The sequence below is a fragment of the Cebus imitator genome, unplaced genomic scaffold (assembly GCF_001604975.1).
Source record: "Cebus imitator isolate Cc_AM_T3 unplaced genomic scaffold, Cebus_imitator-1.0 Scaffold292, whole genome shotgun sequence".
Classification (NCBI taxonomy): domain Eukaryota; kingdom Metazoa; phylum Chordata; class Mammalia; order Primates; family Cebidae; genus Cebus; species Cebus imitator.
In genome coordinates this window covers 3,014,999-3,032,685 of record NW_016107607.1, presented here as the reverse complement: position 1 = coordinate 3,032,685, position 17,687 = coordinate 3,014,999, and the positions used below count along the sequence as shown (strand labels likewise).

Here is a 17,687-nt window from a genome sequence, read left to right as displayed (position 1 = left end):
CTGGGTTCAAGCAATTCTCCTACCTTGGCCTCCCGAGTAGCTGGGACTACAGGCTGCGCCACCATGTCCAGCTAATTTTTGTATTCTTAGTAGAGACGAGGTTTCACCATGTTGACCAGGATGGTGTCAATCTCTTGACCTAGTGATCCACCCGCCTCGGCCTCCCAAAGTGCTGGGATATAGGCGTGAGCCACCGTGCTCGGCGATTCCCTGTATTTTCTATAATCAGAAGTTACCTGTATAGGCTTAGATTCAGGTTCAACTTTTGCAACATTTATTCATCGGTGGTACTGTATGTTTCATATTGCACACCACACCAGGATACACACACTATCTGATTGTCCCATAGTTTGATAATAAGTAGATTGATCAGAAAATTCAGTGGGTGACTGTCTCCTCCTATGTAAAATTTTCCATCAGCTTTTCATCCAATGATTTCATCTATTGATGTTTTTTGTTCAAATCAGTTATTTCATTAGGGACAGAATAGTGATTTTCTAAGTCTGTAATTTTTTTCACACTTCTTAACTAGAATGCTTTTGTTGAAAAGAATTTTACCTCATCAGCTAAGACTCTGGTTATCCTGAAATACAGTTCATATAGGAAAGTCAAAATAAACGCTTAAGTTTTTCTTTTTTTTTTTTTTTTTTTTTACTTGGACAAGTACCAGTTACATGAAAGATTTTTATAGGAATTTGAATATAAGGCAGCTCCATTTTAATGAGGAAAAATTGGGGGGAAAAACCCTTTTCTTGTATTTGGGTATATATGGTGCATTTCTGTGCATGCGTGTGTGTTTATTGTAGGTATATTTTTAGCACAAATGGTAACATACTATATATCTGCTTTTCTATTATGTTTCTGTGTTTTAGAGATGGTTCTATATTTGTACCTTATACCTTTTAAACAGATACATAGTGTTTTGTTGTTTGGATATACCATAATTTATTGAACTAGGCCCCAATGGATATAGATATTTAATTTGTTTTTGATGTTTTGCTATTATAAACAAGACTTCTGTGAGGATCCTTACAAATAAACCATTTTATACAAATTTATCATTAGGATAAATTCCTAACAGTGGAATTGTTATATGCAAAAGGATATGTGCATTTTTCTTTCTAAGTTACCCTCCACAGAGGTTGTTTTTATTTAACACACAATCAACAATGTATAGAGTGTTCTTTTGCCCACACCTTTGGCAACACAGCTGTATTCATTTATTTGGGATTATATTACTATAATAAAAACACTGACTTTTTTTGAAAGGAAAATAAATAAGAAAGGAACTCTAACAAGAAAGCATGTGGCAAAACAAAAGGCTATCCTGAAGAATTCATTAGGCAATGTAGTCCATGTCTTTATGATACCAAAGTATCTTCATTACATGTTATATCTCTCCATATATTAGATTAGCTATCCAGCTATGTTAGAAAGAAAGTGACAATGAGAGCATTTCTTGAAATCATTTTTCTCCTACACATAGATATGCATCTGGCCAAAGGAATTTTGTCTAACATCTGGATCTTTGCCAATCATATCATTATATAGAATGATGATATGCTCAATTCATCAATAATTGCAAACAAATTTTACTACTAGCTTATGTGTAATCAAGCCCTCAATCCCTGTCTCTCTAAATTAGTTTTTAGTTTTAAGACTTCAGAAACTAAGTATAATGTTAGGTATTTTTCAGACTTCTCTGCTGCTCAGTGAGAAGCCCCTTTCTTCTTACTCTAACATGAAAGTCTCATATTGAAGATGAATAGCATTGAAACTTACTTCTTAAAAGACCTGTTGAATAACAATATGGTTTAGAGAACCTGACAAAGCAGTGTATAGCATAGAATTCAGAGTGCTGAGAATAAAACCTCTCACATTTTTTGGGGGGTAGTTCAGGAAACTATGGGCAAGAGTGGTGTCTAGTGTGCTTATAGAAGTGATTCTTTGGGCAGGACCACCCACTCCAAAAGCATTTGCCTCTTCATCGGACCTATTTTGGGCCACACAAGGTAGAACACTGCTATGAAGCACTGAATAGATGTAGTCTGAGCTTTATAAAAGGCTTTGTGATGTAGGAGACTAGAAATACATTAGCATTTGTGAAGAACAATGTTTATGGAGCAATGGAAGACGCTCTTTGTTCCACTTAATGCCCTTAAGTGCACTATGTTGTGTGCTATCCCTTGTAAAGAATGATGCCAGTCAATCAAACACCATTAGCAGAGTTCGCATGTTAGTTGTTTTGTCCAGCCATAGTAATGAGCTTGTTTTAAGCCACCTGCCCCCCTTTCCTGTCCAGGCCCTCTTGAAACCAATAGCACACACTGTGAAGCAGCTGCTTAGACTTAATGTTGGAGTGTGTAGCCAAGAGTTATCTGGCCTTTCCAGGGATTAAGCCTTGTAATTGTGGCCTCATTATCACTGGACTATAACCCACTGAGCTCCCTGGCCCCACACCCATAATGTGTTACAGTTCTATTTAAAATTAGATGACCATGAATACTCTGAGAAAAGTCACACCCAAGCTAAAGAACAGAAAATTCCCTGTTCTGATTTATAATCTTAGTAATTAAAGACTATACCATCTGGCCCCAGCTACATTCTGTATACTTAGAGCAGTACTGAGATAACTTGATTTTTACATAATTTTATTTTTCAAATTTAGAGATGCATTTTTTAGAGGTAAATTACGCAAAGGACCATTCTTGAGCCCTAAACGACACATCTCTCAACAAAACAAGTAACTATATAGTAGTTAGTAAGACAATATCCTATCTAGACAATAAGCAACTATACGGTAATTAATATGGTGAGACAATATCTAGATAGGAGCCTACAAGTAGTAACTTTTTAAATACTCAGCAAAAGATAAAGTCTATTCCAAAAAACTAACCCCAGTTCATTTGCAGCCGCATGACCAATCTTAATTGAGTCGGCAAACAAAACAACAACCCGTGTGTGGTTATACCGAAGGAATAAAACATGCCATGTCCTGGGACAAACTAAATGGCTTGTGGGCTAAGTGAGTAGAAAATTAAAGGCGAGATAAACATTTTGGGGAGGCAGCTTAGCATAACGGGTACAAACACGAGCTTTGGGAAGTACCACACTTGCACTTAGCACTGATGTAAAAATGCTAAGAATCTATAGAAAAACATGAAATGGTGATTGAGAGCATGGGCTGTGGAGACAAAGTAATGCATTTTTAAGCTCAGCTGCTGATTGTGAAACCTTGGGCAACCTACTTACCATTTCTTAGTTCAATGTTCTCATTTGTAAAGTGAGGAAAATCGAATTTATCTCATAGAGTTGTGCAGGGTGGACATTAAGTGAGATCATTCCTTTACAGAGAGCTGCAGAGAGTATGGCTCAATAAGTGAAACAGGCTTTCTATAGCAGCAGCGGTAGGAGTACATGTAAAAAATAACGATCCTATATGGGGTTTAATCCCTGACTATGACCTCATTAGCACCAGATTTATACTTGTAAAACCTTAATAGGAATTTTGTCTATCTTTCTGGCTCCCTCATTCTTATTCCTACCAGCCTCTTCTTGTACTTCATTGAGCCCTCTAGACCTCTTGCCCTTTTTGTTTTCTCCCAGTCTATGAGCTTATTCCTAGGCTCACATATTTGCCCTTCTTTTCCTCTAACCCATGTCCATGCTGAAATCAAAGTGACGTATATAAATTATTAGTCCTACCATGTTGCTGCTTTTACAACTACTTATGATCATGGCTTGACATTGGCTCTTGGTGGGAAACATCAAAGCCTGGTGAAGATTCCTGATAATGAAACTAACTTGTTTTATGAGGAAAAGCCAGAATTTTAAATTGTTTGTTTCTTTCTGGACCCTTCAGGCTAGATGCCAGTGTTTCCATTTGAGTAGTAAGCACTTGGGCATGTCAGGGACAGACTGTTGATAAAGCATCTAATGTGATGCCAAGAAACCAGCAGTACTTATCACATTTTAATTGATAATGAGTCCCAATGATTGAGAAATCTGTTGTTATCATGAGCCTGTCGTTCCTGCTCTCTGGGCTTCATATTTCTCATCTGTAATGAGAAAGTTAAACTGGATGTTCTCTATTTTCCTTTGAGTTCTGATAATGCATGATTACTTCGTACTATCTGAGGGACTGATATTTGAAATAAAAACAATCTCTATCATAAAAAAAGTGTACTTCCTACAGGAATCTGGCTTTAATATAACTGCAGTGGAGGAATAATAGGGCTCAATGTAATTAAATGTTTAGCATAAAAATCAAATTGGCAGTGTTGCCCATTTGAGAACACCAGCCCCAATACACCAGAGAATTAGGAGTTTTAATCCCTAACTTTGATAGTCTAAGTTTTGGCATCCTTACATCCTAAAGTGCTACATGACACTGACTTTTATTTTTTTAAGTTCTGGGATACATGTGCAGAATGAGCAGGTTTGTTACATAGGTATACACATACGATGGTGGTTTACTGCACCCATCAACTCATCATCTACATTAGGTATTTCTCCTAATGCTATCCCTCCCCTAGCCCCGCACCTGCTGACAGGCCCTAGTGTGTGATGTTCCCCCTCCCTGTGTCCATGTGTTCTCATTGTTCAACCACCACTTATAAGTGAGAACATATAATGTTTGGTTTTCTGTTCCTGTGGTAGTTTGCTGAGAATGACAGTTTCCAGCTTCATCCATGTCCCTGCAAAGGACATGAACTCATCCTTTTTCATGGCTACATGGTATTCTGTGGTGTATATGTGCCACATTTTCTTTATCTAGTCTATCATTGATAGGCATTTGGGTTGGATCCAAGTCTTTGCTATTGTGAATAGTGCTGCAAAAAACACACATGTGCATGTGTTTTTATAGTAGAATGATTTATAATCCTTTGGGTACATACCTAGTAATAGGATTGCTGGGTCAAATGCTATTTCTGGATCTAGATCCTTGAGGAATCACAACACTGTCTTCCACAATGATTGAACTAATTTACACTCCCACCAAAAGTGCGAGTGTTCCCATTTCTCTCTCTCCCTCCAGCATCTGTTGTTTTCTGACCATTTTTTTTTTTTGAGATTGAGTCCCACCCTGTCACCCAGGCTGGAGAACAATGGTGCAATCTTGGCTCACTGCAACCTCTGCCTCCCGGGTTCAAGCAATTCTCCTGCCTCAAGCACCCAAGTAGCTGGGATTACAGGTGCACACCATCACGCCTGGCTAATTTTTTGTACCTTTGGTAGAAACAGGGTTTCACCATGTTGGCCAGGCTGCTCTCAAACTCCTGACCTCATGATCCACCTGCCTCAGCTTCCCAAAGTGCTGGGATCACAGGTATGAATCACTGCGCCCAGCCATTTCCTGACTTTTAATGATCGCCATTCTAATTGGCATGAGGTGGCATCTCATGGCCATTTTTATTTACGTTTCTTTAATGACCAGTGTTGATAACTTTTTTTCATATGTTTTTTGGCTTCATAAGTGTCTTCTTTTGCGAAATGTCTGTTCATATCCTTCACCTACTTTTTGATGGGATTGTTTGTTTTTTTTTTTCTTGTAAATTTAAGTTCCCTGTAGATTCTGGATATTAGCCCTTTGTCAGGTGGATAGATTGCAAAATTTTTCTCCCATTCTGAAGGTTGCCTGTTCACTCTGATGATAGTTTCTTTTATTGTGCAGAAGCTCTTTAGTTTGATTAGAACCCATTTATTAATTTTGGCTTTTGTTGGCATTGCTTTTGGTGTTTTAGTCATGACGTCTTTGCTCATGCCTATGTCCTGAATGGTATTGCCTAAGTTTTCTTCTAGAGTTTTTATGGTTTTAGGTCTATGTTGAAGTCTTTAATACATCTTGAGTTAATTTTTGTGTAAGGTGTAAGGAAGGGATCCAGTTTCAGTTTTCTGCATACGGCTAGCCCGTTTTCCCAACACCATTTATTAAATAGGGAATCCTTTCCCCATTGCTTCTTTTTGTCAGGTTTGTCAAAGATCAGATGGTTGTAGATGTTTGGCATTATTTCTGAGGCCTCTGTTCTATATATCTATATATCTTTGGTCTATACATCTGTTTTAGTACCAGTACCATGCTGTTTTGGTTACTGTAGCCTTGTAGTATTGTTTGAAGTCAGGTAGCATGATGCCTCCAGCTTTGTTCTTTTGGCTTAGGATTGTCTTGGCTAAAGAAGATTTCAGGCCAATATCACTGATGGACATCGATGCGAAAATCCCCAGTAAAATGCCGGCAAACCAAATCCAGCAGCACATTAAAAAGCTTATCCACCATTATCAAGTTGGCTATATCCCTAGGATGCAAAGCTGGTTCAGCATATGCAAATCAATAAACATAATCCATCACATAAACAGAACAGATGACAAAAACCACATGATTATCTCAATAGTTGGAGAAAAGGCCTTTGATTAAATTCAACCCCCCCAATGCTAAAAACTTTCAATAAACTAGGTATTGATAGAACGTATTTCAAAACAATAAAGGTATTTATGACACACCCACAGCCAATATACTGAATGGGCAAAAGGTGGAAACATTCCCTTTGAAAACTGGTGCAAGACAAGCATGCCCTCTCTCACCACTCCTATTCAACATAGGATTGGAAGTTCTGGCCAGGGCAACCAGGCAACAGAAAGAATAAAGGGTATTCAAAGAGGAAGAGAGGATGTCAAATTGTCTCTGTTTGCAGATGACATGATTGTGTATTTAGAAAACCCCATCATCTCAGTCCAAAATCTCCTTAAGGTGATAAGCAACTTCAGCAAAGTCTTGGGATACAAAATGAATGTGCAAAAATCACAAGCATTCTTATACACAAAAAATAGACAAACACAGATCCAAACTGTGAGTGAACTCCCATTCACAATTGCTACAAAGAGAATAAAATACCTAGGAGTACAGCTTACAAGGGATATGAAGGACCTCTTCAAGGAGAACTACAAACCACTGCTCAAGGAAATAAGAGAGGACACAAACAAAGGAAAAACATTCTATGCTCATGGTTAGGAAGAATCTATATCATGAAAATGGCCATACTGCCCAAAGTAACTTATACATTCAATGCTAACCTCATCAAGCTACCATTTGGCTTTCTTCACAGAATTAGGAAAAAAACTACTTTAAAGTTCTTATGGAACCAAAAAAGACACTGACTTTTTAAAATTAAAGTGAATTAAAGTTTAATTTTGTATATACGAGCATGGAGATATTTTGATATACCCCACGCCGTTGCAAAGCTCATCTTTGTAAATCAGTGCAACACTGTTGGCATGACGATTGTTTCTTTGGGAGTATACACTACTGTACTACAATTATTATAAGAAGAGTGCTTCCCAACTTCAAGATTCCTTCAATTATTTGTCTTTGTAAACTTCAGGTTTATAATTTTGATTGTCTAACTGTATTTATTAATAGTTTATTGTACTTTATTAAGCAAAAAACACATATAACTGCTAATTGAAGCTTTTAATCATCATTTGATATTCAACATAATTACAAGCTGATATAATTCTAGCTAAAAGGAAGTATATGTGATACTTGAATTAGCTGTTCTCAGGTAATTGTCAATTTTTTTGTTGGGAATTTTGAAACATCAAATATTTTGAAAACTCCCACTTACAGAGCTTCCTTGTGATTCACACACTAGAATTTGAGAACTTAATGAACATATTAGGAAATAACCAAATAATAATTATCATTATTGCTAATATTTATTGGGAAACCACTATATTCCAGAACTATATACAGTTAATCTTCCTTTAATACTAAATCACAAAGAAATTAAATTCCTTAACCACAGTTTGACAACTAGGAACTAGTAGGACTTAAACCAGGGGAGGTTTTAGTGAATATGAGTGAGGACTACTGTTCTGAACCCAGCAGTGAACAATGAGAGAGCTTTAATAGATGACTCTTAAAGGAAGTTGAGATCTCTTGAAGAAGAGAATCATATTTATATCTGTTGAATTTTAAATTGTTAGACTATAGGAAAGCAGCAGAACTGGGGTGCAGAAAAATGTTGAGGTTGCTAAGATATAGCTGGGGATAAGGTACTAAATTTTAATTTGCAGGTTAGTACCTGAATTTGTGCATTTGAGTTGAAGATTGTGCAAAGGCTAGAAGTTGCACAAATCAATATTGGTCAGAACAGGGAGTTTCAACCATCTAACAACATGTTTGGTTTGAGGGGATTTGTAAGTAGGGTAGGAGAGGATATTACCATTTTATGACAAGAGAACCAGGGTACAGGGTAGGGAAATTTATATATATACACATTATACAATTGATATATGCAGTAAGGGAAGAGGGCAGGGGAGGAGAAAGGCTCATTTTTAGTAGGCAGCTGGTGCTCTAGAGTTTCAGGATCTTTAAACCTCTGTGGATTAGGAATTTATAGCAATTTTGTACCACTGTATGCCATAAATCCCAGGATATTGAGATTTCAGGGCTAGAACTCTAGCAATTTTAATACAAAGAAATGCTGAGGGTGCTGGAGGACCAAAAACCCAAGAATTTGAAAGGTAAAGCTCTGTAAATGTTAAACATAAACCCCCCTTGTATTCCAAGTCAATCACAATTTTAGCCCTTAGGACAGTGGAAACGGGGTTGGGGGTTAGGGGGACAGGGGTGTTGAATAACGGAAAGGCCACCTGGGCAGGCATTTTGGGTCTCCTTCCCTAGCTTTAACTAGGGCAGCTCCCAATTTATTTGTTTAATATGTTGAGGGTTTTTAATACAGTTCCATTTGATAAAGGAATTCCAACTTTCAAAGAAAAGGGTAAAACTACTTCCCTAGGGGGAAAGAAAAGATGTGGAACTTCTAAAAAGCCTTCCAGTAGTTTACCTCAGCTTCTGTCCTTTTTGGAAATAGGGGCAGATATTAGCGAAGATGCTTTGGCTGGGAGGTTGGGAGGGGCCAACTAATCGTTTAGTGTATCAGTCATCCCCTACTGTGAAACCAATAACAACAGCATCAACAACAAATGATGATAACAGCAGTTAACACATAGGCATCAACTCTAATCTGACACAGGGATAAATGATTACATAGATTGTGCCATGCAATTCTCCACTGCCCTGTGAAATAGGTACTATTATCTCATTTTGCAGGTAGTCTTACTCTTTTGTATCTAAAAGAATTGTGCACATGGCCTAAATACATGAGAATAAACTAAACAGTCATTTTATTTATTTAAATTTTATTTTAGATTTAAGGAGTACATGTGCAGGTATGTTACCTGGGTATATTGCATAATGCTGAAGTTTGGGGTATGAATGAATCCATCATCCAGGAGTGAGCATAGTACCTAGTAGTTAGTTGTTCAACCCTTACCCTCCTCTATCCCTCTCCCTCTAGTAGTCTCCAATGTCTATTGTTGCCATCTTTATGTCCATGAGTACCCAATTTTAGCTCCCACTTAGATGAGAACATGTGGTATTTGGTTTTCTATTCCCACTTTAGTTCACTTAGAATAATGGCCTCCAGCTTCATCCATGTTACTGCAAAGGACATGATCTCATGCTTTTTATGGTTGCATAATATTCCATGGTGTACATGTATCACATTTTTCTTTATCCAATCCACCATTGATTGGCTCATAGGTTGATTCCATGTCTTTGCTATTGTGAATAGTGCTGCAATGAACATGCAAGTGTATGTGTCTTTTTGATAAAGTGATTTATTTTCTTTTGGATATATACCCAGTAATAGGATTGCTGGGTCAAAATGGTAGTTCCATTTTAAGTTCTTTGAGAACTCTCCAAACTGGTTTCCACAGTGGCCAACCTAATTTACATTCCCTCCAGCAATGTGTAAGTGTTCTCTTTTCTCAGCAGGCTTGCCAACATCTGTTGTTTTTTGACTCTTTAATAATTGTCATTCTGACTGGTGAGAGATGGTGTCACTTTGTGGTTTTGATTTGCATTTCTGTGCAATTATTGATGTGGAGCATTTTTCATGTATTTGCTAGCTGTCTGTATGTCAAAAGGCATTTTAAAATCATATTTTACAATTAGATTTAAGTAGTTTTTCAGGACTAATAGCAGCTGAAATATACACCAAGTCGAGGTAATCTATTTGAACTCAAATAAGTTCAGAAGGGCAAATCATATATTGGGCTCTGAAGTCAGGAATGCCTGTTTGCTTATTCCAAGAGCAAAGTGCTTTATGTAGATTAAAGTAGAAGAAATGTTTTCTTCACAGAAAGGAAAGGTCATATTGCCATTGCATGTTTGCTTTAAATGATTTTTATTAATTTTTTCATTCAACAAATATTTATTGGGTACTAACTATGAGCTCTGAGCCCAGAATCTCAAACTTGCAGAAATGAAGAAATGATTTGTTTGATATAAGCCTCGAGCCTAAGAAATTTCTGGAATTACCAAATCCTGGTTTAGGTGGCACCTATTGATTAAGTGTGATTTTTCAGCCTAATTCCAATCGATATTTAGAAACCCAAGCAGCACTCTGGAGGAGGGTAGTATAGAATTAAAGAATGTTAGAAATAAAGCAGCTCATTTCCTGTACTTTAGAGGTAAGAGAGTCAGACAGACTTGGGTTGTTAACTGTGTAAACTTGGGCAGGTAACTCAACCTCTCTGAGCCTCAGTTCATCATATATAACATGGGAATAATACAATCTGCCTTATAAAAATATGGTAAGGATTACATAAGATAAATTATCTAAAGTTCTTAGTATAGTGTCTAACATATACAACATGCTCAGTACATGTCTACTGTTATTGTGATACCTGTTTTCCATGTGAAGGGACTGAAATTCAGTGAAAGGAAGTGGCTAGCCCAATGTGACATATCTCGATGATGTTAGGGCAAATATTAGAACTCAGATCTCCGTTAATAGTCAGATATGCCTTATACTACACACCGAGTTTACTACCTGAGAGCCAGGTAATATACACTTCCTGGACCTGTGAGAAATATTTGGGCTAATCCAAAGAGAAGGGAAAAGAATTACAAGGAAGTACCTGACATAAGAAAATAATTCCTGGACTCAGAAAACAAAACAGCAAGGGTGAAATAGAGAACAAGAGAGAAATAATTATCAGAAAGTTTACATACCAATGCTGGAGCATTGCAACGCATAGTCATCACAGGACTGATCTCTATTCTAACTCCTTTATTCACTAAAAGCAAAAGTGACTATTTTTTCTTTTTCTTGATGATGGTGGTGGGAGGTGGTTTAGAACACATTTGTGATTCATAGAAAGTTACTGTGAATTCAGCTTACTATACAATTTCTATTTGCAAAGCAAGGGAACTCCATAACTGAAGTTAGAATGGAAGCAAGAGTACTACTAAGATGTAAAGAATAATAGATTATTAATTTTTTTGAGACATGGTCTGGCCGTATCACCCAAATACCACTGCTGGTACAATCACAGCTCACTGCAACCTCGATCTCCTGGGCTCAAGTGATCCTCCTATCTCAGCCTCCTGAGTAGCAGGGACTATAGGCATGTGCCAGCACACCTGGCTAATTTTTAAGTTTTTCATAGAGACTGGATCTCACTATGGTGCCCAGTCTGGTCTCAGAGTCCTGGGCTCAAGCAACCCTCCCGCCTCAGCCTCACAAAGTTTTGGGGTTACAGGAGTAAGCTATTGCACCAGACCCAGAAATGATATATTTTAAAAGAATATTGGGTTGGAGTGACACTTCATAGTAGAAGTTGTTGAGAAATTTAGTAAAAATAAGAAAACAAGGGCTTAATAGTAAAGTCATGTTGCTATTGCTTCGTGTAGCTGTAGTACAGTACAGCACAGAGAGATTGATTTTTAAATGAAGATAATCTTAAAAATTGGAAATATATGAAAAGAGCCATTCTATTTCTATATTAAAAGTGAAGGTTAGTTTATACTTGCCTGAGCAAAAGATGATATATTCTTTTCTAAACTATTCTTCAGTTTAATCAGAGGCCTGCAATGTTGGCTATTACAAGATTCAAGAAATATTCAGGGGATTCCAGGAGTTTCCTAAAAGAAGCAAGGCCATTTTGTTCAATTTATTACTGCATAGTGCATGGCACTCAGACTGGTGCCAGAAAGTCTGACTGGAGTTCTTAGCCCACTACAAGGGATACATTGTGATTGTTTCAGGTCCATCCACTGTATAAAAAGATTGTTCCAATATTATACACTTAAAAATTTGTTAAGAGGGTAGATCTCCTGTGAAGTGTTATTTTTTATCACAATAATAATTTTTTTAAAGATGTTCCTTTTTTTACTTCACATTTTGAGCTTGCTAATTTTCATCCCCTGAAAATAATTACACTTTATTTCAAGTAAAATAAAGTAAAATATATTGGTAACAGCTTGATTGCTTATTCATTTGATAATATTCACCTTCACAGGGCATCAGGTACTGTTTATACAGCACTAGACATTGCAACAGGACAAGAGGTAAGTGCTAACGTTCAATCCTGATTTTTATTTTCTTTTGTTCATATTTATCCAGTATCTTCTTTGATGGTAACTTTGCCTAAAAAAAAAAAAAAAAAATGTGTAGCACTGGGTTTAGATAGGAGTTTACTTCATTGGTGCCCAGAGCCTCTGAAGTGAGTGGTTTACCCATGATTGACCAAAAAAAGGCAGGTGTGAGTTTGTGGCACAGAGAAAGAGCTTAGTAGATAAAGAATGTGTATGTTTCACTTTGTGTCCCCAAAAATATGACTATTCATGTTTATTGTAATGGCTATAATTTATTCTTGTATTTTAACTGCCATTCAGGTGGCCATAAAGCAGATGAACCTTCAACAGCAACCCAAAAAGGAATTAATTATTAATGAAATTCTGGTCATGAGGGAAAATAAGAACCCTAATATTGTTAATTATTTAGATAGGTAAGTGTTTTGTCTCATTGTGTACTTGTATTCTTTGTGGGATGTCGTTTTTTTTGGGAAAATTATTTGGGATTCGTTCATTTAACAATCATTCTGCAAATATTTCTCAAATGCTACAGTACTGTAGAGTATTAGATCTATTACTAAACTTGTTCTCATTTATCTCTGTCCACATATCAGACACTTGAAGAAACATTTTATGATCTTGGTTGCAAACATAGGAAGTTTCTGTAACTTCATGTTGAGAATCATAGCTCCATTTTGGCAGAAAATACACTACTGCATATAGGAGGGAGCAGTGGTGTTTTAAACATTATATCAAGTGTTTGGAGCCAGTACAGTTTCTGGGAGTCTAAGTGAAGAAGGCTGGCTACAATGGCCCTCCACAATGGCTTTAATGGGTGCTTTGTGATTAACTGACAGTGAGGTCTAGGTAATTCAGATTTTAATCTCAACCCTTTTTCCTAAACCAGGTAATTAATATCTCTTTCATCATTGGTATTAACAGTGTGTTATAAATAGGTATTTAAGGACAGCACTAACCCTTCACTTGTGGTTAACATCTGTCTCATTCAATTTCAAAAAGAGTTTGTTTAGTACCACTGTGCTATGTTCTCTGGAGGGGATACAAAGAAACGAAATCTAGGCCTTCAATTTCAATAAGTTTAAGATACCATTTTCTGTGTTTTGGGCCAGGTAGACAAGTCTTGCTGTTGCCCAGGCTGGAGTGCAGTGGCACGATCTCATCTCACTGCAACTTCTGCCCTCTGGGTTCAAGCAATTCTCCTTCCTTAACCTCCCAAGTAGCTGGGATTACAGAAATGCACCACCATGCCCAGCTAATTTTTTGTATTTTTAGTAGAGACAGGGTTTCACCATGTTGGCCAGGCTGGTCTCAAACTCCTGGCCTCAGGTGATCCACCCTCCTTGGCCTCTCAAAGTGTTGGGATTACAGGCATGAGCCACTGCACCCAGCCACAAATTTTACAGTTTTGATCAGTGTCTCATAAAGTGTAATTTAGGAACCATCTGCAGCAGAGTAACCTAAAGTCATTCTGTGTTTGTAATTTTGCACACAAAAAAATTGCATTTGCACTTGCGAAAAATGCAGAATTTTTTTAAATTTTATTATTTTTTTTTTGCTATACTTTAGGTTCAGAGGTACATGTGCAGATCGTACAGGATTGTTACATAGGTATACACATGCCATGGTGGTTTGCTGCACCCATCCCCCGTCATCTACATTAGGTTAAATAATAAGATGAGGACTGTGAATTTTTATTTTTAACAGGCTTCCCAGGTGAATTTTATGGACACCAAACTTTGAACACCACTGGATAGAAAATCTTGCTTCACATTGATATGGGTCTTAGGGCAGGGTGGGAACATTGGGGTCATTCCATTTCCTATAATTCATCTTTCTTGCTAAGTAGGGTTTCAGAGACCTGATTATACTGCTAAAGTGCATTCAGATGATGTCAGGTGATTTGAATAACCTCATGCTCTCTGCCTGAATTATAGGGCTCTGATGACCCTTGTCCCCATATTTGATTGGGGCATGTCCCTCAGTACCTTCCCAAACGTAACGGGCATGGCACAACTTACGATTAACTTCTGTCAGAACTGAGGCACGGGAATATTAGAGTCCACAGTTTCTTAGTGTCATAAGTCAAAGTCTTTTCTTTTCTTCTTATAGCTACTTAGTGGGTGATGAACTATGGGTAGTCATGGAATACTTGGCTGGTGGCTCTCTGACTGACGTGGTCACAGAGACCTGTATGGATGAAGGACAGATAGCAGCTGTCTGCAGAGAGGTAAGCAAATAGAGCATTTCTAGCTGATTAGAATGCCAAAATTGGCAGTTCTTCATTTCTGATTATTCAGAATGTTTATATCATCAAAGTAAAAATAGTAGAATTTTTCCACTGAAAACAATTGGAGAGGCCAACTTCAATTTAAATCCTGTTCCTAATAGCACTCCCCAGCATCACCCTCTTGAGCCCCTTGTTTATTTTAGCTGCTTTTTGTGGATATTTGTAGTTCCATTATGCCATTTGCAAAGTGTCATATCTAAGCCCACATGCTGTAGTTTCCGTGAACATGGGAAACAGTGATATTGGCTTAGCACTTCTTTCTAATTTGGGGAAGTTTTTACATGATACTTATTTTATTCTGCATGTGTAATATGAGCCACGCAAAATACATTATATTTTCATCATCTTTTAGAAGGCAGTTTAAACAGGGTCCGCCCTCAGCCCAGAAAGCAGTGGCTTTCACAGTACAGTCTACACATCCCTTATAGCCCCGCAGTGGGCCTGAGGATCTGTCTCTTTTCCAGTAAGTGTCATACCCCTGAGGGGTTTCAAACTAAATTAAAGATACGTTATTATATTTATTTTGTTGAATATTAACACACACACTCCTCATTGGAGTCTCATCTTAGGCATTATAATCTACCCCATTTATTGTAGTGAGGTTTTCTATCAACAAAAGTAGGAACTCTGACTCACTGAAACTTGAAAACCAATGATAGGGAAACAAAACTAAGTGATATCAGCTAATCTTTGCCATATATATATATATATATATAATTCACTTAAACTTCCTCCTTCCTTGCTCTCCTCTCATTATCATTTCCCCCACCCCACATATCCACCAAACATATATGCTTTCTATTCGTGCAATAAATCGAACTTCCTATCCTGAGCCTGTGGTTTCCATCTTCCAGTATTACACTGCAAAGCCATTTCCAAACAAGTGCCTATAGTTACTTCATAGCCTAGGAGTGGTTCCCAAACCTGGCTACCTGTTAGAAATAGTATGGGGCACTTGTTTAAGTGCAGATTCCTGGGTTTCACTCCAGAACTTCTGAATCAAGTCATACCGTATACAATGAAGCTTACCATAGTTATATAAGACAAAGCTGAATCCTCCAGATTACCAGGCCAAAGTATATTAATTGGTTAGTTTGGCTGTATTAACAATTGTTGCTGTTTATCACATTATCACTCTTCATGTCCTAGTCTGACATGGCAGCCATTATATTTAGCATGTATAATGCTAAGTGGCATAATTGATGTAAATGGTAATGTGACTTCAAAGTGGTGTTGTTAAAGCATTCAGTGATCAATTTCACTTGACAATATAAGTTATACCCCTACCCAAAACTTATCTAGAAATAAAACTTAGTATTAAAAATTATTTGTGATATAATTAGAACTTTTTTTTCTGATTTAATAGTGCCTGCAAGCTTTGGATTTCTTGCACTCAAACCAGGTGATCCATAGAGATATAAAGAGTGACAATATTCTTCTCGGGATGGATGGCTCTGTTAAATTGAGTAGGTATTTTGGTTCAGATGGTGTTAGAGTATCAGGGAATTTCTATTCTTTTATTGTATATCTTAAGAAGATAATGGTCACTGAAGGTGATTTATTTGAAAGCAGTTACAGCCCAGTTTGAAGTAAATAATTTTTCTAACACTGTATTCCTGAATATTGTGACTACACTTTTTGGATTTAATATTTCAGAATTTCTAGTGACTTCTAGAATGAATGAATGACAAATACCTAGTTAGGAAACTGAAAAATTCTATAAGTTTGACAAAACAGTGATGAAGAGGGAATTAGACTGAAGTCTAGTAAAAATGACATCACATCAGTTAACTATTTCAGACCTTCTTAAAATAAGAACCAGCTGAGAGGTCAGTTAACAAAAGAATATGAGCTAGGCAGTTGTGGAAGCTCTGTGTGTAACAAAGGAAGGTACAGCCATATCTGGAAGTGATGTATTGTAAAAGGAAAATCATTTGGACTTATTTTAACTGGCTTTTCTTCTCTGCAGCTGACTTTGGGTTCTGTGCCCAGATCACTCCTGAGCAAAGTAAACGAAGCACTATGGTGGGAACCCCATACTGGATGGCACCTGAGGTGGTGACTCGAAAAGCTTATGGTCCGAAAGTTGATATCTGGTCTCTGGGAATTATGGCAATTGAAATGGTGGAAGGTGAACCCCCTTACCTTAATGAAAATCCACTCAGGGTAAGTCAGAAGAGGAGTCAGGTGCTTTATTCCCAGGAAAGGGGAAAGGCCATATATCATTTCTGGCTTCCACCAAAAGTGACCAGAATGGGCTCTTTCCTGAGACAAGTAACATAGAATCACCAAGTTATAATTTTCAAATTTATTGTAAGCTTTTTAAAGTTTATCTTACAATGTCTCAACAGTTTTCCTTTTCCTTTCCTTTTTTTTAAATTTTTTTAGGAGAAATAGTGTCAACTACCCATTTTTTCTTTTCTTTTCTTCAGTTAATTCTTTTTTCCTTCCAATTTTTATTTTAGGTCCAGGGGGTACATGTGCAGATTTATTAAATGGGTAAATTGCATGCTGTGGGGCTTTGGTGTACAGGTTATTTCATCTCCCAGGTAATGAGTGTAGTACTCAATAGGTAGTTTTTAGATCCTCAGACTCCTCCCACCCTCCACTCTCAAGTAGGCCCCAGTGTCAATGGTTCCCTTCTTGGAGTCCATGTGTACTCAATGTTTAGCTTCCGCTTATGAGTAAACATGCAATATTTGGCTTTCTGTTTCCACATTAATTTGCTTCCAATAATGGTCTCCAGCTGCATCCATGTTGCTGCAAAGGACATAATTTCATTCTTTTTTATGGCTACATGGTATTCCATGGTGTATACGTCCCACATTTGCATTATCCAATCCATTGTTAATGGACATCTAAATTAACTCCATGTCTTTGCTACTGTGAAAAATGCTACGATGAACATACAAGTGTGTATGTCTTTATTGTAGGACAATTTATATTCCTTTGGGT

The 17,687-nt window shown here is 37.3% G+C and overlaps 1 protein-coding gene across 15 annotated transcripts in view; it reads left to right on the top strand.

Moving 5' to 3' along the window:
* PAK3 (p21 (RAC1) activated kinase 3) overlaps window positions 1-17,687 on the top strand; it is a 291,376-nt gene that overhangs the window by 247,982 nt on the left and 25,707 nt on the right. For all 15 annotated transcript variants that reach the window (XM_017502175.1, XM_017502172.2, XM_017502164.2 and 12 more), the window contains 5 exons: window positions 12,370-12,418; window positions 12,746-12,858; window positions 14,555-14,672; window positions 16,099-16,198; window positions 16,702-16,898. In XM_017502175.1, the coding sequence (XP_017357664.1) occupies window positions 12,370-12,418; window positions 12,746-12,858; window positions 14,555-14,672; window positions 16,099-16,198; window positions 16,702-16,898 (577 nt within the window). The remainder of the gene's footprint in view (window positions 1-12,369; window positions 12,419-12,745; window positions 12,859-14,554; window positions 14,673-16,098; window positions 16,199-16,701; window positions 16,899-17,687) is intronic.